This window comes from Archocentrus centrarchus, chromosome 3 (assembly GCF_007364275.1).
Source record: "Archocentrus centrarchus isolate MPI-CPG fArcCen1 chromosome 3, fArcCen1, whole genome shotgun sequence".
NCBI classification, from domain to species: Eukaryota; Metazoa; Chordata; class Actinopteri; order Cichliformes; family Cichlidae; genus Archocentrus; species Archocentrus centrarchus.
Genome location: NC_044348.1, coordinates 15,789,002 through 15,811,214, shown reverse-complemented (window position 1 = coordinate 15,811,214; position 22,213 = coordinate 15,789,002). Strand labels below are relative to the sequence as shown.

Sequence of the window (22,213 nt, the reverse complement as noted above, 5' to 3'; positions counted from 1 at the left end):
AAAAGCTAATTGTGTCTTTATTTTTGTAAAATAAAACAACATGGGAAAAAATCACAAAAAAGAACACCAGCATGTTATAAAAACTATTTTTGAAAATCAAATGTATTATTGCCACAGAAAATTGACATTTTTATAATTATTTGTTGCTGTTTGGGAACATATCTCATCTATAAATATTAACTTTAATTGGTTAGTATAAATTTTTTTGTCACTATTTTTGTGCAAACCCAAAGAAGGCACTTGAAGAAAATCTGACATATTGTTACTGTGATCTGCTGTTGTAAGGGAGTGATTCCTAACAACTTACAAAAAAAAGAGCAATGCTTATTTATGTGCATATTGTGCAGTGTAGTAACACAATTAGCAGGATCACATAAACACATTCACAGCATTCAGCAATGTCTTCCACAAATTTGTCATGTGCACAGATGTAGTCTTACAGCCCATCACCTATTTTACTTGTACTACCGGAACCAGTTGTAATCAATTATTTTTGTCTGTACTTTCCTGAAGTCTCCAGGTCTAAATTTGCCAGCTGATCGTGGAGCAGATGCCACATGCTTTATGGCTGAACCTGAGGAAACACACGGGACAGGGCATCCTCCTCCTGCGTCTCCAATAATCCCAGAAGTCAATGAAACTCCACAGTGGCCCATGGATGGTATGCATTTCAGAAATCCTCTGGTTTAACGTGGTTCTGGAGTGCACTGTGAGATGCAGATTAATTAAAGCTACTTCCTTTTATAATAGTAATCCCTGAGGATGTCTGAAAATAAACTGTTCAGACATTCACATTACACACAACAGCTGGTGCAGTTTGGGGGAAGTGGTGAGCTTTGTGGGAGTGTAAGATATCTATCACAATGGGGCATGGGGAAAAGTAGGGGAGATTAGAATAATGCTTTATGTACTACAGACATATTTTTAAAGACTTAAAGTCAAATCACTAATTTTATTGACTCTTCATTATTTATCCCCTGTTTAGAGTGCCTTTCAGTCTTTAATATAAGTGAAGCTAATATTAAAATTATGGGGAAAAAAATATCCAAACCTACCTGTGTGAAAAAGTAATGTTTCAACAATAAGCTTTGGGACTCCAGTGAACCACAGTGAGAGCCATTATCCACAAATGGAGAAAACTTGGAACAGTGTTGAACCTTTGCAGGCCAAACACGCACATCCAATAATTAAAGGGGTGCAGGAACAAAGATAGTTACATAAGTAGAAAAAGACAGTCCACACACTGGAGTGCTCCTGGGAGATAATTTATTACAAAAGTACCTTCAATAAATAAGTGACGTTTTGGGCAAGTCTGAAGAAGGGCATGGATGCCTGAAATGTCACTTATTTATTGAAGGTACTTTTGTAATAAATTATCTCCCAGGAGCGCTCCAGTGTGCGGACTGTATTTTTCTACTTATGTAACAGTGGTGAACCTTCCCGGGAGTGGCCGGCCGACCAAAATTACTCCAAGAGTGCATCGACGACTCATTCAGGTCACAAAAGAACCTGGAGCAACATCTAAAGAACTGCAAGCCTCATTTGCCTCAGTTAAGGTCAGAGTTCATGATTCAACAATAAGAACGAGACTGGGCAAAAATGGCATCCATGGGGGGGTTCCAAGGTGAGAATCACTGCTGACCAAAAAGAACACAAAGGCTCGTCTCACATTTGCCAAAAAACATCTTGATGCTCCCCAAGACGAGACAAAAGCTAAACTTTTTGGAAGGTTTGAGTCCCGTTACATCTGGAATAAAACTAACACAGCATTTCATAAAAAAGAACAAAAAGGATATCAACAGTCAGACGTGGTGGTAGTGTGAGGCTGCTTTGCTGCTTCAGGACCTGGATGACTTGCTGTAATTGATGGAACCATGAATCCTGCTCTCTACCAGAAAATCCTGAAGGAGAATGTCCAGCCATCAGTTCATGCCCTGATGTTCACTTGAGTTATGCAGCAGGACAATGATTTGAAACACACAAGCAAGTCCACCTGTGAATGGGTTAAAAAAACAAAACAAAAAAACAACAATGAAGGGTTTGGAGTGGCTGAATTAAAAAAGAAATTCTGTAAAGAAGAGTAGGCCAAAATTACTCCACAGCGATGTGAAAGACTCATTAACAGGTATCGCAAAAGCTTGATTGCAGTTCTTAATGCCAAGGGTGGCACAGCCAGTTATTAGGTTCAGGGGGCAATTAGTTTTTCACACATGGCCAGGTAGGCTTGGATAACCTTTTTCCTTAATAAATGAAATCATTGTTTATGTATTCATGTTTATGTTTGATGATCTGAAATATTTAAGTCTGACAAGTATATATATAAAAAAAGAAATCCAGAAGGGGGAAAACAGCACTGTATGTTCCATACACCTGCTCATGTACACTAATAACTTTCAGTATGTGTTCTTGCAGTAGGTGCTTTGGCCAAATCAAAGGTTACTTGTGTCCCATCTCTTCGGGAAAGGTCATGGCAAATAGTTCCACTTTCTGCTCGCTCAAGAACAAGTCTCTCAAGTAATTTTTTATTTGTGATGTAGAGTTGGGCAGCACAATGGCGCAGTGGTTAGCACTGCTGCCTCACAGTTAGAATACCATCTGGAAGGCCTGGGTTCAATTCTATCTGTGTGGAGTTTGCATGTTCTACCCATGTTTGCATGGGTTTCCAAAGACATACCTTACCTACCATAGGTATGAATGTGAGCGTGGATGGTTGTGTGTGTCTCTGTGTTGGCCCTGCGACAGGCTGGCGACCTGTCCAGGGTGTACCCTGCCTCTTGCCCCATGCCAGCTGGCATAGGCTCCAGCCCCCCCTTGCGACCCTGAACAGGATAAGCAGAAGTGGATGGATGATGTAGAGTATGAAGGCTGTAGAAACTACTGTGGGTAGATTGATTTATATATTTTAATTATATGTTAAATGAACATACAGTAGTTGCCTCAATGTTCAGTTGTTTGTTTATTTTATATCCCCCTGTGTAAAGTTTATATTCCAGTGCAGTCCAGGGATGTATTTTTATGAGTGTTTTTGCTTTGCAAATCAACCCCTATCCACACAAGGAGAACCTGCTTTAGGATGAACAGCAGACACTTTATTTTACGTGGTTCTGGTTGAAAAACGTATTCTGCAGAGTTCAGTCTGATGTCTGTTGATTTCAATGGTGCGTAATACAAGACTGTGTGAGGATGGTTTTACCTACTCCCCCAGCCCCACCCCACATTGTGAGCCATGCATAATGCAGTACTTTACTAGTCTTTTTTTTTTTTCAGGAACATCAAATATTGATTGATTACAAGCAACATATTTATAAGTAAACTGATTATAAGCAATAAACAAAATGTTATATAAACATTCTTAACACCCAAAGTTAATCACATAATTCACATATTAGTGTGTGAACTACTGCTTTGAAGTCTCAAGGTCAGCATTCAGTTGTGGCCATCTTGGTCTTTTGAAACCAGACACAGGTAAATTTGAGCAGAATAGCGGAGCTGAACAGCTTCTGTTATTCACTGTGACATTTACGAGGTGTTAATTTTGACCAGCATAGCGCGTGTTTAAAGAGCAATTGAACACCCTACTCCTTAGAGTGAGTTTTAGTCCAAATGAATGACGCACAACTGAGCAATTAAGCTGACTCGGAAACTGACAACACTGCAGATTTTCACTTGTGCTTTGTAGTGAATTACAAAATACAGGGAGGCCATGACCTAAGATGGGGTGGGCAATTCATTTTCCATTTTACTCTAAATGTTACCATGATTTATCCGTGGACATGACTGACTAGAAGATGACATAAACAGTAAAGCATTTACTGAGGTCATTAATCAAGTGTTTAATGACGTCAGTAAATTTTAATTGGCTTCAGTAAGATCAGATGTTGTTGCAACCGGATGAGTTGCCCCCTGCTGGCCATTAGAAAGAATGTGCGCTTAAAGTCACAGTCAGTTGTTTTTGTTTTTTTTAGGTTATTTAATAGAAAAAAAGAGTGTTGCACTTATATATGCATGATTAGTGTGTAATTGTGTCTTCCAGTAAACTGATGCAATCTCATAAACTTAAAATTAATCCATTAAAAGAGTCCGGCCACGTATGTTTTACACTTTATAAGTTACTTTTAATTTAAAGATCAAAAAAAGCTCTTTCAAACTATATATGATCTTTAACATATGTGCATGTATATTTTCCTCATCTCTTTCTCATTATGTCTTTCTCCTCCTCCTTCACCACTCCTCTCTCTCCTCCCTCATTTCCACCACATCCTCGTCCTCCTCAGCCCCACCTGAAGTGAAGTCAGGACTTCAAAGGACTTATGAGCTAACATTATGACAGCTAATTTTAAGCTCAAGTGTAATGAAAATCATACTTTCCTCCAGATAAACAGTTTAATTACATTCTCACATCATATGAGAGTTTATTTGTCTCCGGGTCCAACAATGTTAGATTCACTTCAAAGAAAGTTTCACTAATGCTAGCTAACAGCAGCTAAGAGTGGCAAAAAACAGCAGCACTTACCGGCAGAAAAGTTCAGGATATCCTCAACAACTCACCTCAGTATCACTGTCATCAGTCAGATATGAGCTTCACTGGCTCATCAGCTCGTATCGGACTCCTTTCACAAAGTTTTACAGCCTCCTCCACAGGAGTGGACACATATTACTACTTCCATCTTTTTATATAGTCTGTGGAAGATTATGACATATTTACCATCTCCCTTTAGTCAGTTAACAAGCAGACATTTTTTCAGTTAACAAAAAGAAAACTTGTGGTAATCTAAAAAATACACTTGGTGCATGACCAAAATCAGTAACAGTCATCCTACTGAGGAATAGTCATGACAATCTATCAGCTATCACCAGCTCTCTATCATTCTTGTCCACAGAACCATGCTGCTAGCATGACTAATGATTATAAACAAGCAAACAGTATGATTAAATATTCAGCTTTGAAATGTCTGTGACTGCTGCAGTGCTTGTGGTCATGTGGATGCACGGTGAAGTTCTTTGCCTCTATTAAGGCTATAAAACAATTTTGTATTCTTTTCAGTCTTCCTTGAACTAATAAAACATTGATCTGGGATATTAAGTGAACACTGGGCATACCGATGTCAGATTGTGGAAGAAACATCCTTTTAGGTTTTATGTCTCTGTTTAAAACAAGGCACAGTCAGGTTATGTAATTCATACAAATCCCCTGAAGACTGAATGTAAATAATTTAGGAAAAGCAATTGGTGTCTAATGCTCCGTGTGTGTGTGGTGGCTGTAAACAGAGTGCTCTTTCATGGGAGAAACTGTAAGTGAGAGAAAGGTGGCAATAACAGAACTGCTGTAGTTTGATCTTTTCCAGTTATAGAAATAATGTGAGCTGGCAAGAAAAAGAAAATCCACCACTTTTTTTCCCCATTCAAGGACTTGTGTAAGGATTATTAAGGTAAATATTAGCTGTGAAAGGCTGCGTTGCATTAAACAGAAGGTTTTAGAGTCCGATTTGTGCTTTTTCATAAGCTGTAATTCAAAAAATTAAACATAAAAGCAGTTAAGAATTTTTTATTCCTGTACTTGTTCATGTGTAGTTCTTTAATCACCTTCAAAGTGGCATTTTGAGTTTGAGCTCTGAGGGTGCTTAGCCTGAAAGTTACTGATATTAAACCCTTTGTTTGGTATCACACACCCCTAAAGCAGATGATAAGAGCTTTCAACCAGCGGATCAAAAAAACTCACACACTCGAGATGGTTGCCAGGTTATTGTTGCCCTTAGTTATACAGGTGGTTTGTGGGGAATATTCCTCCTGAAACAGGAGTTACAGTAGTTCTGTCAATCTGATGAATGTCATACTGCTGGCAGGAGCAGAACCGAAAACTCAATTTATTTCTTCCCCATTTGTTTTCTCTTTTTGTTTCTGTCTGTCTCTCTCTGTGTGCAAGTTTCGCTTAATCTGTTCTTTTTTTAACACTCCCCTGACATTTGCATTGCACATGCTTTCCTGTTAAATGCAAATCAATCTGTTTTCACTGCCTGTCTGTGCTCTGCTACTCACAGGTGGCACAGGAAGAAGCAGCTACAGCACGGTAAGCCTTCCCTCTGCTCTCTTACTGTGAAATGTGCTATTGCTCTATATTTGAAAGGCAGTTTAATATGTTTAATATGATTGTTATGTCTTTTGTGATTTTTGAAATGGCTTGTATGCTTAGGGGATATTATATTGCAAAGGTAAAATAAAGAGCAACATCTTTGTTTGACTTTAGGCTGTGATTAAAAGTAACTACGTTGATTTGTGTCAGTATTTTAGCACAAATGTAAGCTGCTTGTATTTCATTGTATATTACTTCATACTTCTAGTACCCTGCTGTAAGAGGGGAAAGATTGTAATTTTTAATACTTTACATTTAGCTAACTACACTGTAGTTACCCTAAAAGTAAGTGACAACTTACATTTAGCTCCTTATACTGCATGTATAAGCAGTACACAGACATTTAATTAAGAGCTTGTAAGATACTGTAATGCATTAAATGCAGACACACTTTTACACTGTGTCTAATATGTTTCAGCAAATACATATTCTCTTATGAAGCCATTTTATATTTTTATGACTGCCTTTATTTTCTATGTATCTATTTACAATTACTTTTTAATAGTGCATTATAAACTTATAGTGGTGTATCATAAACTTTTTGAATACTGGTTATACTGTAAAGAACTAGTGAATAAAAATCTTTAAATAAAACACATTAAAACCAGGTAAAGATGAAGTGAATAATATTGACTGTTTCATCACACGGCTTCAGATATATTAGACAGCACGAGAACAGGCAGTTCATGAAGATGATAGGAAAAATGAGCGAGTGTTTCAGTACATCAGTGCTGCTCCCATAGGAATTAAGAGGGTAACTCACAACCAGGTGCTGATAATCAAATGCACTTGCTTAACTGATCATCAGTAAGTGTGAACATCTCTATAAAAGTGGAGGCTTTGGCAGTTTGCTGGTCTGGAGCATTCAGGTGTGTGTTAACACAATCTTCCCAGGAAATTCACCCCAAGGTCAGACTGTACAATGCTCAGATCAGAAAAAACATCCGAGAGCTACATGTCAGACTCTACAAGCTTCAGTTAGCTTGTTAAATGTTAACGTTCATGTCAGCACAATTAGAAATAGACTGAAAACGTATGACTTCTAAGAACATCGTAGCACCGCTTAGGTTTGCAAAATTGCACCTGAACAAACCAAAAGACTTCTGGAACAATGTCCTTTGGAGAGATGAGACCAAAGTGCAGAGGGCTGGCCATAATGCACAATGCCATGTTTGGATATAACCAAACACAGCATATCGGCACAAACACCTCATTCCAACTAGAACAGTGTTAAAATAAACAGTTTATCACAGCCTGCTGCAACTGATCAGAGTGAAAAACACTGACCTTGTCCACTGCTGGATGCTTCGACTAGGCCATGGAGCAATGAAAGAATAACTTTTTTTAATATCACTTTGAAAGGATGGTTGTGTATTATTAACCTGTGGCAGAGATAGCAGCAAAATGCAGTATATGAAAATAAGACATCATCATCACCATCACCATCATCATTGCCCCCTAAATAAAGCAACACAATGTTACTGCCAAAACTGTATTAAGATAGTCATCCCCCAGGTTGAATGAAATAAGAAAAACAGCTGACTTTTTGTCACAAGTTCCTCCTTTCAGCAACAGTTTCCTTCACATACGATTACTTAAGGTTTTCAGCCCGTGTTAATTAAAATTTTGATGCTGTAATTTGCCATAAAAGTCAGCTGTAGTCATACAAACAACTGCTGTGCTCCTTTTTTTTCCCCCCATCAAAACTCAAAATGATTTCAGTGCTTTTAATGCAAAGTAGCACAAATAACAGAAGCTTTGACCGGGCAGTTTACCAAACAATAATGGACCTCAAGAGCTCGGAAGTGGATGCACGGATTCCTCCTAGCCAGCAGAGTAAACACAGCTCAGACAGGCAATCTATTCATCAGTTTCTCACAAACATGCAAATGTACAACAAAAAAAAGTCCTATACATCCTACAAACAAACAATCACGCAAATCATGCAATCACGCAAACCCTGAATCAACAATAACATACTTTTGTAACTTTCTTCAGGTTTTAGTTGAGGGATGATCAGAGGATCAGCAGACTGACGCATACACAAACACACGGATAGAGACACACACTGCACAGCAGCCCAAAGAGGCACACAGAGCCCTTTTCCTTAAATGGTCAAAGCTCCCAGGAGTGAAAGAGAGGCTGCTGCTGAAAAAAGACAGGGAAGAGAGGGGACTGGAGAAGGAAGGAGAAGCCCTGAGAATAGAGGAGTTTTCTGAAGGAAAGGCTGAGAGTGGCAGTTTGACTGTGGGAAGCCTGTCTGACTTGGAGAGATCAGCTGCAGTGTTCAGATTCAGTGTGCCTCTCCACAGCTCTACAGCGGCGGGCTCAGGTAACGTGCATGCTCTCTGTAGACAGGTTTGGATGATCGGCTGCATGGAGCTGTGGGGTCACTGTGGATGATGGTCAGAGTGGAAACATGCAGTTTCAGTTCTGTTAGGATCTCTGCAGCTGTGTCGGACATGCATGAATGTTTGTGGGCAAATGACATTCTAGACGAGTAACTGCTGTTTGTCTGCAAGTGAAACTCTGGCTCATCTTTCCTGCAAAAATGCATGATCAAGGGGTTAAAAAAAAATATACTCATTTGACTGAGTATACTACCGTCAATCGTCATTTCTTTTTCTTTCTTACACTTCCTCTGCCTTCTTATCTCAGATTGCGACTGTGTGGTAACCACTTCCTCTGCTGGCCCTGTGCTCTGTGCTTCACACAACCAAATTTTAAACAAATCTGGCAAGAGGGAATGGGCTTATGTAACAGGAGGAGGGGAGCAAGATGCCGGTCCCCATGTCTCCTGCTACAGAAAAAGAAACCACTAAACTGAGCTGCAGTACGAAGTTAGATGTGATTTTAATGTTTCTGGTCAAATTAACAAATACATTTTCATTATACCTCTTTGTGTAAGAAAAGGAAAGAAGGGTTTATCCTAGGGGTTATCTCCACTCAGGCCTGCATGTTCTGCCCCCCACCCCCACCCCACCCACTCCCCACAGGAAACAATCAGACTGATTCAATTATGCTGCAATATTTATTGGTCTGCTGGGGAAGCACCATATCATTTAACCTCCTGCAGTGCAGATTAACTTTGTTTGGGCTCCATCATTTTCAGACAGAAAGAGCTTCTTCTTGGAATTCTTTCACCGCAGCTTGTTTAAGCTTGTTGAGTTGTATTGGCAGGATTGTTTTGCAGGTAGAACTGCACTAAAGCAGACAGTGAAAAACTAGACAACACAATCTCAGATGATGTATAATCCATTATTTATTTATTTTTTATAGTTCTTATTCTTTGTCTAAATATTCCTATCCATTGGCTTCTCTTCATTGGCTCCATGTTAAATCCAGAATTGAATTTAAAATCCTTCTCTTACATATAAGAGGCTTCATCTTACCTTAAAGACCTTATAGTACCATATCACCCCAATAGAGCACTTCACCCTCAGACTGCTGGCTTACTTGTAGTTCCTAGGACACTTAAGAGTAGAATGGGAGGCAGAGCCTTCAGCTTTCAGGCCCCTCTTCTGTGGAACCAGCTCCCAGTTTGGATTCAGGAGACAGAGACCCCCTCTGCTATTAAGATTAGGCTTAAAACTTTCCTTTTTGATAAGGCTTATGGTTAGAGCTGAATCAGGTGACCCTGAACCATCCCTTAGTTATGCTGCTATAGGCTTAGGCTGCTGGGAGGTTCCCATGATGAGTGTTTCTTTTCTTTTCATTTACCTCTTTTCAATCTGTTTATACCCCACTCTGCTCTTAATCATTTGTTATTATTAATCTCTGGCTCTCTTCCACAGCATGTCTTTTGTCCTGTCTCTCTCCCCTCACCCCAAACAGTTGCAGCAGATGACTGCCCCTCCCTGAGCCTGGTTCTGCCTCAGGTTTCTTCCTGTTAAAAGGGAGATTTTCCTTCCCACTGTTGCCAAGTGCTTGCTCATTTGGGGGACATTTTGATTGGGTTTTCTCTGCAATTATTGTAGGGTCTTTACATTACACTATAAAGAGCCTTGAGGCAACTGTTTGTTGTGATTTGCTGCTATATAAATAAAATTGAATGGAATGGAATCCATGATTAGAAAAAAGGCAGGTTGTGGCTGAAGAAAGAATTGAAAATTTCATGAGTTTAGTAAGTCATGAAAATGGCAGGTGCTTGTTACCAACAACGCTTCGCTGAACTTCAACACCAGTTAGTTAGAAATGCTCAGTAACTCGTTTGTGTATTTAAACATGCAGTAAGACCTCAATCTTGTTTTGTTTTTTCTTTTTTTTTTTTCTCTAAATTTATAAATAGTGCCTGAAGACTGAGTCAGTTGATAGAGTCTGACAAAATGACAGAAGATGAATGTTCTGGCTCTCCTCGACAGCAAAACAGTCACATCTCTTTGACTCGTTTGTGCTGAAGTGAAATAACTTTTTAAGGTATAAAAACATCTGTTTTAAATGCTTCCCCTGTGACAGTGGTTCTGTGCTCAGGAAATGTCCCTGCATCTCACAGGGACAGAGTTAAACAACCTATTTCCTCCCCAGTGACTCACAGCCTTTCTTTCACCATGTGTTCCCAAGAACTTGTCATGTTTGTGATGACACTGAGCAGCACTCGGCATATTTTGGCCTTGAATTCCCAGGAGATTCGTCCATGGTGCAGTGCATGCCATACCTCTGAAATAATCATTTATTCATCATACCTTTCACTCGCCTGCACGTATTATTCAATGTATTATTCATTTGTGTTGGTTATACATATGTAAATCTTTCCATTTCTTGTGAAATCAAACAAATGTGAGTGTGTATTATCATGCACTGAACTGAAGCAGGACAGGAGTTGTGTCGATCCAATATCTTGCTCCTCCAAAGGGCGGCTTAAAAGTACTGTACATTTGATTTGCATAAATTTGTTACTAAAAAGGGAAGCGCTGCCTGTTCAAATAAAAAAGCTGCACACATTAAGTCAGGTTGGCTTGTAGTTTAGTGAGCCGGGTATCTGCTGCAGTGCTAAAGGGAGGGGGGGCTAGAACCTATCCCAGGGCGAGAGGCAGGGTACACCCTGGACAGGCTGGCGACCTGTCCAGGGTGTACCCTGGACAGGTCGCCAGCCTTGCGGGGCTTTAAATTTTTTTAAAATTGAGCATTAATTAATAGTTACAATGATTTTTACCTGCACCACTATGATATACACAGAATCAAACAGCCCCTGTTCGCTGTCTTTGGCTAACAGGATATTCTACATATTATATTTGCATGATCCCACACCACAAGCTCTGATTGTAAAGCTGTTTCCATGAACTAAAGCTTCAGCAATGCTGATTTCAGTCATCTCTGTCCTGACTTTGCTTCATATTAGCTAATCATTCCCAGCTCTTTGGGTCTTATCTTGGGGCCAAGGTGATTTAGATTTTTGTATAACTGGCTCATTTGCAGCATTTTCCCCATTTTCTTTATTCTTGTAACTAAATCCTGTTTCATTTTGTCTGCTGTTGGCTTTTTTCCCTTAACACTGAATAGATTCTGTTATATCTTTGCCGCTTCTCTTTATTTTATTCTCTTGTTGATGTTTTGACAACAGTACCATGAAAAAGTATTTGCTCCTTTCCCGTTGTCTTAGTTATTTGCATATTTGCCACTCTGAAATGTTTCCAATCATCAAACAAATTTTAATACTAGACAAAGATAATCCAAGTGAATACAACGTGCAGTTGTTAAATGATGATGCTATCCAAACCTGCCTGGCCCTGGGTGAAAAAGTAATGGCCCCCCTTGTGAGACGAGCCTTTGTGTTCTTTTTGGTCAGCAGTGGTTTCCTCCTTAGAGCTCTCCCATGGATGCCATTTTTCCCCCAGTCTCTTTCTTATTGTTGAATCATGAACACCGACCTTAACTGAGACAATTGAGGCCTGCAGTTCTTTAGATGTTGTTCTGAGTTCTTTTGTGACCTCCTGGGTGCGTCGTTGATGCGCTCTTGGAGTAATTTTGGTAGGCCAGTTTCTCCTGAGAAGGTTCATCGCTGTTCCAAGTTTTCTCCATTTTTGGATAATGGCTCTCACTGTGGTTCACCGGAGTCCGAAAGCCTTAGAAATGGCTTTGTAACTCTTTCCAGACTGATGGATGTCAGTGACTTTGTTTCTCAGCTGTTTCTTTATTTGTGGCATGATGTGTTGCTTTTTGAGATCCTTTAGCCTACTGCACTTTGTCAGAAAGGTTCAATTTAAGTGATTTCTGAATTCATCAGATCTGTAATCAGGCCTGGGTGTGGCTCATGAAACTGAACTCAGCTTAGCTTTTTATGTGATCACCCATGGCAGGTGGACAGGCGTCATTGAAGTGTCTGCTCAGTAACCATTCGGCCTACACTTACCAAATTTCATGGGTAGATAGCTTATGACCAAAGCACGACTGGGATGGAGTCACTGGGGTCAAGGTCAAAGGTCAAGGTCATATGTTTAAATCAGGTTTTGATGAAACCTTGCACGATTATTCTCTATATCAAGACATTATGCAGAGATCAACTCCTGGAGGTCAAGGTCAAAAGTCAAGGTCACATAATTATTAAATCTTTGTTTTTCATGTGACAACAAACAGGGTAAATACAGTGCAACAGGCATATTTTGCACCACTAGGCGGTGCTCTTTTTCCCTTAATAAATGAAATCATCATTAAAAACTGCATGTTGTATTTACTCAGGTTATCCCCCACCAAAAAAAAAGAAGAAGAAGAAGAAGGGGGCAAATACTTTTGCACAGCACTGTATAATTTTAGTAGGTGCAGCTTTAATAAATTGACTTCTGTTTGCCTTCACATGAATGAGACATGACTCTTATTCTGAGTAATCTTCCATGCAGCATCCACTTATACTTTTTTCCCGTAATTTATCTACAAGTCCTTCTGTTTGTTTTACTCTGTCCCTCAGGAACTCATTGCCTCATTCAGCCTGTGAGAGCAAGCTAAACTGACTGTAGCAGAGTTTCTTTTAACAACAAAGCATATCCTAGTCACTGTTTGTGGTCAAATCAGTAACCGCCTGCTGAATGTCACCATGTGGGAAGAAAAACACGTGAAACGCTGCACGCTCACTCGTGAGAGGAGCTTGTTTGTGATTTCAGTCACTTGTCCTGTAAAGCAGGGATGCTGTGTATAGCTGCAGCTTGTTACTTCTCTTGTCTTAAAGAATTTATTCAGTGTACTTTTAATGCATAATTTTATCTTCCATTCATATTCATTTTTATTGCATGATGAATACTCTTTGAAAGTGGCTCCATGGTGAAGTGGTTTACACATTCACTCAAAAAGCAAAATATCCCCCATTCAATCCTGGGAGCCGACGCTAGTCTCTTCAGGGTTGCATCAGGAAGGGCATCTGGTTTAAAAATCTACCAAATCAAAAATGCATGGCTACCCACTGTGGTGACCCCTTGTAAAAAAGGCAACACTCTTTGTAGCTGCTGGCACTTGCATTTCTAATCTTACAGCTGACTCCGGTTGGAACTCCCAACATGACCTCCTGGCATGCTTCATGTTATTTTATTTGATATTTCCTTGTGACTGGAAGTGATTATGCACACATGAAAGTTCAAAAACCATACTGATTTAAGTCATGATGTTTTATTTCTGATGCATATGTGCAGTATGCTGGGAAATTGTGCTAATATGCAGAATGGAGCTATTTTAGGAGCTGTTCATGGTGCGATGGTTTTCTTAGTTCTGGTTTATCTTTTTTTAGCTGTGGTTAGGCAGAAGGAGCATTCTTCTGAAAGGCAGCTGAAGTACCAGTTTAAAAGCTTCTGCAGATAGGGAAGCATTCCCCTCAGCAAGCCCCTAATCATGCCTAAAATGCATATATTTGTGTCTTTATGTATTTATAGCTCCAGGAAGAGGAGAAACACTTGCAGCAGACATCTCCTCTTGAACAAAGTGACCATAACTTCAAGGAGTCCTGTGACGCCCCGCCTGCTGCTGAGACCCCTTTTGTTTTCCCCCACACCCGCTCTCGCCCCTCGCTGCCCCCAGCCATGCCCACACTGCCTGAGGAAGAGGAGGATTCTCCAGAGGAGATGGACAGTTCCTCAAGTTCTCCCAGTACAGTAAGTGCATCCGCTGTCATTTTTCAGTATTCTGTTTTTAGTTAAAACATCTGACTCCATAATTCATTTGGCCCCAAAGGGAAATTCTATCAATGCTTCTACTGAAGTTTTCTCTCAGAAATAAGTTCCTCTTTCAGTTCACAGCAAGAAGCCTTTGATTCATCCCTTTCAAGTAACAGCAAAAAGTTATTTTCTTCAACTAAGCCTTCTTCTGTCACAAATGCTCCCTGCTGTTATCAAACTGAAGCACTGCTTTGGAGAGAATGACAGAAATGAGCAAACTTGAAATTTTGGCATTCGATTTGGTACATACTTTACTTTTTTGTTCTCATGTTTTAGTTATTTCCCACTAAATGTTTACAAATGAATTTCATTCTGCTGACTACAGAATGCTTTATGAATCATTGACAGTTGCTTTGCTTGGCAGTCATAATAATTCTCCCTGAGCTAAGGTAAGGTGAGGCCTTTGAAAAGAGTTAACATGGCTTTAAAGTTTTTAAAAGTAGACCATGATACTGTTTGGTGAAGACCTCGGCTCTACAAATAACTGTGTTATCTCCTTTGTATTTGGGTAACATAAAAAAAAAATCAAAATTACCTGACTTTTTAAAGAAAATCTATAACAAAGGTTGTGTTCATTGGTCTAATAGGAATGAATGCAGTGGGTGGGGGGTGGGGTTGCCTCTTATCATTTGAGACTGCATTTATATCATTATAGTGTCAATGCAGCAGATTTCAGTTTTATATGAAAGCTGTCTGTACTATACAGACATTTTTTATAGCTGAAAATACATTTAAATCTACATTTAACAGTACAGAAAAATCTGTGCTTAAGAGCTTCTTCAGTCAGTAGTGCATACTTAATTTAGATCCACAGGGGTCCACCTGGGCCCTCAGTTTTGGATCCATGCTTCAAGTTCCTGTTTTATTACCATGTCCTGTTTAATGTCATGTGTGACACCCAATTGAAATGGAGATCAACTCCCTTACCCCCACCACCTGGACATCCCTGGGATTGGTTATGTTTTTGGTTTTGTATTCTTAGTTTGGGTTTTTGTTTAGGTTTTTCTGGATTCTGAGTTTGATTCTTTGTTAATTTTATTTTGGGTTCCTGCCTTGGTTTCATTATTCTTTTAGTGTATTTCAGTTTTGGTATATTGTTGCATTTTAGTTGTGTTCTGCTGTTGTTTCCTGTTTTGTCATAGTTAAAGGTCCCTTGCAGCTTGCTTTCAGTTTTATTCCCCCCCCCTTGTGATTGCCCTGATTATGTTCAGCTGCGTATGACCCCCTGTCTAATATTGTGTTGGTCCCCCGTTTGCTGCCAAAACAGCCCTGACCCATTGAGGCATGGACTCCATTAGACCCCTGAAGGTGTGTTGTGGTATCTGGCACCAAGATGTTAGCATCTTGAACCTTGAAGTCCTGTAAGTTGCATGGTGGGGCCTCCGTGGATCTGACTTGTTTGTCACAGGTGCTTGATTGGACTGAGATCTGAGGACTTTGGAGGCCAAGTCAACACTTCAAACTCATTGTGTTCCTCAAGCTATTCCTGAACCATTTTTGCTTTGTGGTATGACGCATTAGCCTGCTAAAAGAGGCCACACCCATCAGGGAATACTGTTTCCGTGAAAGGGTGTACATGGTCTGCAACAATACTTAAGCAGGTGGTGCATGTTAAGATAACATCCACATGGATGGCAGGACCCAAGGTTTCCCAGCAGAACATTGCCCAAAGCGTCACACTGTCTCCACCAGCTTGCTGTCTTCCCATAGTGCATCCTGGTGCCAGGTGTTCACCTAAAGGACACACATGCACCATGCCACAGAAACAGATACTGTTCCTTCCTTAGACCATTTTTGACAGATACTGACCACTGCAGACCAGAAACACCTCACAGGAACTGCGGTTTTGGAGATACTCTGACCCAGTCGTCTAACCATCACAATTTAGCCCTTGTTAAATTCACACAAATCCCAACGCTTGCCCATTTTTCCTGTTTCTAACACATCAGCTTTGAGGACAAATTGTTCTCTCTCTGTCTCTCTATATGTATATGTATATGTATATCAATCAAGGGTGGAAATCCCATTTTTCCAGTGCATGCCAGTCCGGGGATTTGAATCAGCATCCTCACACACACAGCATCACAAACCATGCTCTTCTCCTCTAGGCCCCACCCCACCCCACCCCCTGCATGGATCTATTCCTTAATAAATTTGCATTTATTGAAATTATCATAAAGTCAGCTACTGTACTGAGCGATGCAAACAGCACAATGCAGGGCCAGAGCAGGTTAATCCAACCCTGTTTTACAGAAACCCTGTATTCATTCAGACACTAATTCAAGTTTTTTTTGTGTTGCACAGTCAGGACCAGGTGAAAGTCGAGCTGTTGTCATGACTGCACCCACCATCGTCTACCCAAAGCAGGCTACTGTTGTCCATCAGGATGGACGTCCTCTGGAGCAGGCCAGGTAATTGTCCAGTGTCTCAGAAGTAGTTTTCTCATCTTTAGTTTGAAACAGAGATGGTGTGTTTATATCATCACTGTTTACTCTCTCAGGCCACACAGTCCCAGAGCTCGCATGGCCAGACGGTCCTCTGGAGGCTCTATCACCACAGTCGGTAGGTAAATCACACAAGCTGTAATTATTACTGTGGTATGGTATCATGATTATTATTTGCTTTAGTACAGGACCAGATAAAAATCAGCCACATTATTCTGGAGTGTTGTTTCCATAACTGAACTGTTACTACTCCTCACAGTGTGTTTCTTTATGTAAAACATTTTTCACTCTGTTTCCAGACCTTTCCAGAGATGAATAAAAGTAAATTAATGCTCTCGTGGTGTGTAGTTACACAAGAAGCTTTAACAACATTAAGACTAAGTTTGGTCATCCGCATCCTGAGACTCACACATGCCTGAAATGCTTTTGCCGCTTTGATTACTTTTGATGTTTAGCTTGTTGCCCTTTTCTGAGGAGAGGAGACGATAAAAACATCTTTGAACTGGCGAGCACTCACTTGATTTATTGGCTTGCATCCATCCTGGAATTATTCTGTGCCTTGAGAGTTTAGACCAGTGAATCCCACCTAAATACCTTAAGACACAGCTTCTCTAATTCAAAATAACATAGACTTACTTGTGTTTTAAAAGTGTGATAAATCTGATATACAGGGTGTCCCTAAAAATTTGTCATTTCATAGTCTAATGACATAGCCAGTTCTCACTCAAGTGATCTCAAATGTTTAAAAAAAAAATGTGTGGAAATTTTTTATGTTTTTTTTTTTTTTTTTTTTTTTTCAGTTTGAAGAACAGCGTTCACTAGAATTAAAAAGGCATTTTGTGTGTTGAAATATGCTCGAACACAGTCAAACAGGAGTGTGCAGTGTGGATTTTCAAGAAAATTCAATAAAAATGCACTGACTGAAAAGCAGATTTCTCAGTGCACCTTTAAAAATTAAGTTTGGTTAGTTTTTATAAATTTTGTTAAAATTTGAGATCTTGAGTGAGAATTGGCTTCAAAATTATGTCAGTTTTTGGGGGACAGGCTGGCCTAATTTCTCGTTACTTTTCCTATTCACGGGCAGCTGACTGTTTATCTAAAACGTCACAATCTGCTTATATTTTGATATTTCATATTACCGGTAACAAGCAGAAATCGTGTACTCCTGGGTCTGTGTGTGCGTTTGTATGCCACATACATTGTATTGTCTTTCTCAGACAGCACAGGTAATGTGATTGACCTGGTGAAAGACCAGCTGCCGGAGATGCAGCTCTCTGAGGAGGATCGACAGAAGAACCTGGAACTCCTTGAACAGGCCAAAAAGGTCAGCGACCGCTTCCTGACACGCCGAGGCCGGCGATCCTCCAGCAGCCTGACTGACTCACCCACAGGTAGTGCACGCACAAGAGTACACACACAGACACTAAAACATTGCACATGGTTATTGCTTTATTAGTATGAAGCTGCATTTTGTCTGAGTGTTTCGTTTAATTTTAAAGATGTTTATAACTTAGATATTTAATTCACAACTTTTTTTCCAGTAGGTCTTTCACCAACTCCAACACCATCATCTTCACCAGGTTCATCAAGAAGCAGCTCACTAACTGTGGCCCCTCAGACTGGTGTGTAGTTTTTTTCTAGTGTCTGGATTCTTTGGATTTATTAACAACAAACTACACTCCTTACTTTTTCACCTTTTTCCTAATTTGGTATCATTTTTTCAGTCTTTGAGTTGGCGAGAGTGATTTGTAAGTTGTTTTCTTCTCTTTCAGCAGCAGGACCCTCAGAAGTAAACCAGGTAAAGAAATTGCTGCCACTGTTAAACAGCTTTCATCCACAATGGTGTGACATTCGGCACTGACAATGTGCTTTTTTTTTTTATTGTGTTTTTACAGTTTTTAATCAGTTCAGTAACCAGGTAAATATTCACATGAGAACATTGTTATGGTCTCTTTTAGTATCAGGAGGTGTTTTCAGGGAGGGAGCCTGATGCAACCAGCCTGGATCAGGAGGTACGGGAGGTGACACGCATCAGTTTGCCCTTGCGAGCATGCTGTAGTGCTACTATTAGCTTCTCCCGTGAAGCACACTTATGTCCAAGTGGAGTTTTATCCAGCTGCTTTAATGCCTGATGAAATGTACGTGTTTCTCTTGCTAACTTTAGGGAAAGCTGCCGGTGGACTGGAAGCAGGCTGAAAAAAGGAAAGTGTCCTCTGGGACTCTCACGCCCCGTTTTCCTGTTCAGAAGGAGAACAGTGAACCCAAGAGTCCTCCAGTTTTCAATAAGTCAGATGAAGTTTCAGGTCGAAGCCCAAACCAGGCTCCAGCCACAGGGGTTGCCAAGCCTGTCCCCAGACCCGCTACTCAACAAGCACCCTGTACAGCAGAGATTAAGACAATCGGGGCCTTTCCTCCACTAATGAGAGCTGTTTCCTGGGATGCTGTAGGCAGCCATAACTCTAGAAATGGAGCCCCAAGTTTCCCTCCTACACCTGAGGACACATTCTCAGACAAGCCCAGGGATGTTACATTCAAGTCCTCAGGGTACAAGGATTTCTCCACCCAGTCGGGGAGTGCACAAAAACTGTCTAAACTCAGAGAGGTAAAGCACCGATTCAGCAAGTTTTACTGTTATCATTTCCTCTCTTTATAGTCAACTGTCCATTAAAACTGCCTTAATGTTATGTGTGTGTGTGTGTGTGTGTGTGTGTGTGTGTGTGTGTGTGTGTGTGTGTGTGTGTGTGTGTGTGTGTGTGTGTGTGTGTGTGTGTGTGTGTGTGTGTGTGTGTGTGTGTAAACAGGAGCACAAGCTAATGCGAAACCAAAGCATAGTGGGTACGAAGCTACCAGAGTTGAGTGAAGCTGCTGAACAGGAAAAAGGTGACGCTCCTTGTTTGCCCTCTTGTCCTGTTTAAGACAGAAAGTCCTTTCAGAAGCACATTCAGCAGTGACACCAAGGGTGTTCGCTTCCTGAAAAGGAAAATCAGTTTTAGTTCAAAAATTATTTGTTTTTCTTTCTTTTCTTTTCTTTTCATTTCTTTTCTTTTTTTTAACCTCTGTTCTACCCATTTACTGACAATGTCACAACAGAGATGAAAATAGTGCTCCGTTTTTATCAGCAGATGGCATGATTGTTAAAGCATGTACACCACACAGCAGCTGATGAACTGAGGGAATTATTCTGTATATGCTTGGGTTTTGAATAGAGACTGAGCTGTAGCTTGAAGTTTATGATATTCCTACCACTAAGATTTTGTTTGCACTTGACTGCTGTAATTCATCAGTATATACTGTATGTATTGATGTGTTTATATGGGGCTGGTAGTTGTAGCAGTAGAGGCTACTAGACTCTTTATTCACTGTTGTTCTTCAGTATTTATCATTGCATTGTTTAAAGAAAGACTTTGTTTTATATTGGACAAAAAAAAAAAAATCAAATTACTTGAGACTTAAAATCTCCAGAAATACTCCTGAGGCCTAATTGATGTACCACTGCATTTGCAGATCCACTGTCACCAACAAACACACCTAGCAGTGAGACAAAGGAAAGATCTGACGCCATGCCCAACATTTCAGATGTGATGCTGAGAAAACTCAAACTTCATCGAAGCCTGCCTGGCTGGTTTGTCACAAACTGCTGCTATAGTCAACTTTTATGATTTAACCATCACCATCTCACTGTTACTGTTTATGAAATGTACATTACTTCTTTTAGTAACACTGCAATTCTCTGATTTCATTCCAGCACTCCCCCTCTCAGTGAAAAAGAAGTAGAGGTTGGTATTTGATCTCTGATGTTTTAACTAAAAATCAAGATAAAAATGATTTTATTTTGTTTATTTACTTTCTAACCAAGAGTAGGATAGGATGGAAATCAGTGTTAAGTCTGTTTGTTAAATAGCACTCACTGCCAGTTTTTGGGCAGTATACCATTTCAGCATTGGTATATTTGCCCATATGGTTTATAGGCTGCTGAGTGCTGCAAAATGAAAGCATGGATCTGTCCTGCCTTATATCAGTGGTTCAAGCTGATGGTATGGAGTGGTGTCTGTTACACTGTTACACTTTGGGTCCCTTAGTACCCTTAGTACTGGGCACCATTTAAACATCACAGCCTATCTAAGTATTGTTGATAACCCATGTCATCCCTATGAGAACAGTGTACCCGTCTTGTAATTGCTGCTTCCAGCAGGATAACACACAATATCACAAAGCTCAAATCTTTGGGATGTGGTGGAATGGGAGATTCACTTCTTGGATGCACAGCCAACTATTCTGCAGCAAATGTGTGATGCTATCATGTTAATATGGACCAAAATCTGTGAGGAATGTTTCCAGCACCTTGTCGAATGTGTGCCACAAAGAATTAAGGTCAGGTCTGAGGGAAAAGCAGGTCATTGTTAAGTAACTTTCCAGCGATGTGTTTTACAAACTCTACACCACTGCCTCTTCAGCTCCAATACATTTTTCTTTTGTTATAGCAGTCAGCTTGATAATTCAATTCAATTTTATTTATATAGCGCCAAATCACAACAAACTGTCGCCTCAAGGCGCTTTGTATTGTGGGTAAAGACCCTACAATAATACAGAGAAAACCCAACAGTCAAAACGACCCCCTATGAGCAGCACTTGGCGACAGTGGAAAGGAAAAACTCCCTTTTAACAGGAAGAAACCTCCAGCAGAACCAGGGTCAGGGAGGGGCAGTCATCTGCCGCGACCGGTTGGGCTGAGGGGAGAGAAAGACATGCTGTGGAAGAGAGCCAGAGATTAATATCAATTAATGATTAAATGCAGAGTGGAGTATAAACAAAGTAAATTAGGTGAATGAGAAACAGTGCATTATGTGAACCCCCCAGCAGACTAGGCCTATAGCAGCATAACTAAGGGATGGTTCAGGGTCACCTGATCCAGCCCTAACTATAAGCTTTATCATAAAGGAAAGTTTTAAGCCTAATCTTAAAAATAGAGAGGGTGTCTGTCTCCCAAATCCAAGCTGGAAGCTGGTTCCACAGAAGAGGCGCCTGAAAGCTGAAGGCTCTGCCTCCCATTCTACTCTTAAGTATCCTAGGAACCACAAGTAAGCTTGATAGCTTATATTTGCATAAAGACTGGAAACGGCTAAATGAAGGTAACAAAATCCCCCTTTTCTGTGCACAAAGTCAATTTACACAAATAAAGTAGCACATTTTTTTATACTCATTTACCGATTGCACTAAAGACAGTGCTGTATGAAAGCCTGAAAGGTAGTGAGACTCAACCTATTTAAAAATGCCATTTACTTCTTCTCTGACTGCCTTTTAAATGATCCACAGTGATTAACTGTACATACGTCAGAATACAACAAGTCATAAAAGTGACTGCCAGCAGGAGTTTGTTTGCTTTGAACTGTGAATTGTGTTCAAACGCTGGAAGCAGATGGACTGTTCCACTTAAGTCAGAGCCACGTGCAGCTCAGTGTTTGTAACAACCTGTTATGTTCCCAGAGCAGATGATTAGAACCATA

At 40.2% G+C, this 22,213-nt stretch overlaps 1 protein-coding gene across 4 annotated transcripts in view; it reads left to right on the top strand.

Annotated features, from left to right (window-relative positions):
- mrvi1 (murine retrovirus integration site 1 homolog) overlaps window positions 1–22,213 on the top strand; it is a 37,261-nt gene that overhangs the window by 6,725 nt on the left and 8,323 nt on the right. Inside the window, exons 18-30 of one of the 4 annotated variants that reach the window (XM_030723917.1) lie at window positions 514–661; window positions 6,039–6,067; window positions 13,984–14,202; window positions 16,570–16,676; window positions 16,766–16,827; window positions 17,927–18,100; window positions 18,254–18,331; window positions 18,485–18,507; window positions 18,668–18,721; window positions 18,874–19,311; window positions 19,511–19,589; window positions 20,214–20,331; window positions 20,455–20,485. In XM_030723917.1, the coding sequence (XP_030579777.1) occupies window positions 514–661; window positions 6,039–6,067; window positions 13,984–14,202; window positions 16,570–16,676; window positions 16,766–16,827; window positions 17,927–18,100; window positions 18,254–18,331; window positions 18,485–18,507; window positions 18,668–18,721; window positions 18,874–19,311; window positions 19,511–19,589; window positions 20,214–20,331; window positions 20,455–20,485 (1,560 nt within the window). Of the gene's footprint in view, window positions 1–513; window positions 662–6,038; window positions 6,068–13,983; window positions 14,203–16,569; window positions 16,677–16,765; window positions 16,828–17,926; window positions 18,101–18,250; window positions 18,332–18,481; window positions 18,508–18,667; window positions 18,722–18,873; window positions 19,312–19,510; window positions 19,590–20,213; window positions 20,332–20,454; window positions 20,486–22,213 lie in introns of all 4 variants that reach the window. The other 3 variants (XM_030723902.1, XM_030723910.1, XM_030723897.1) reach the window with 3 other exon arrangements.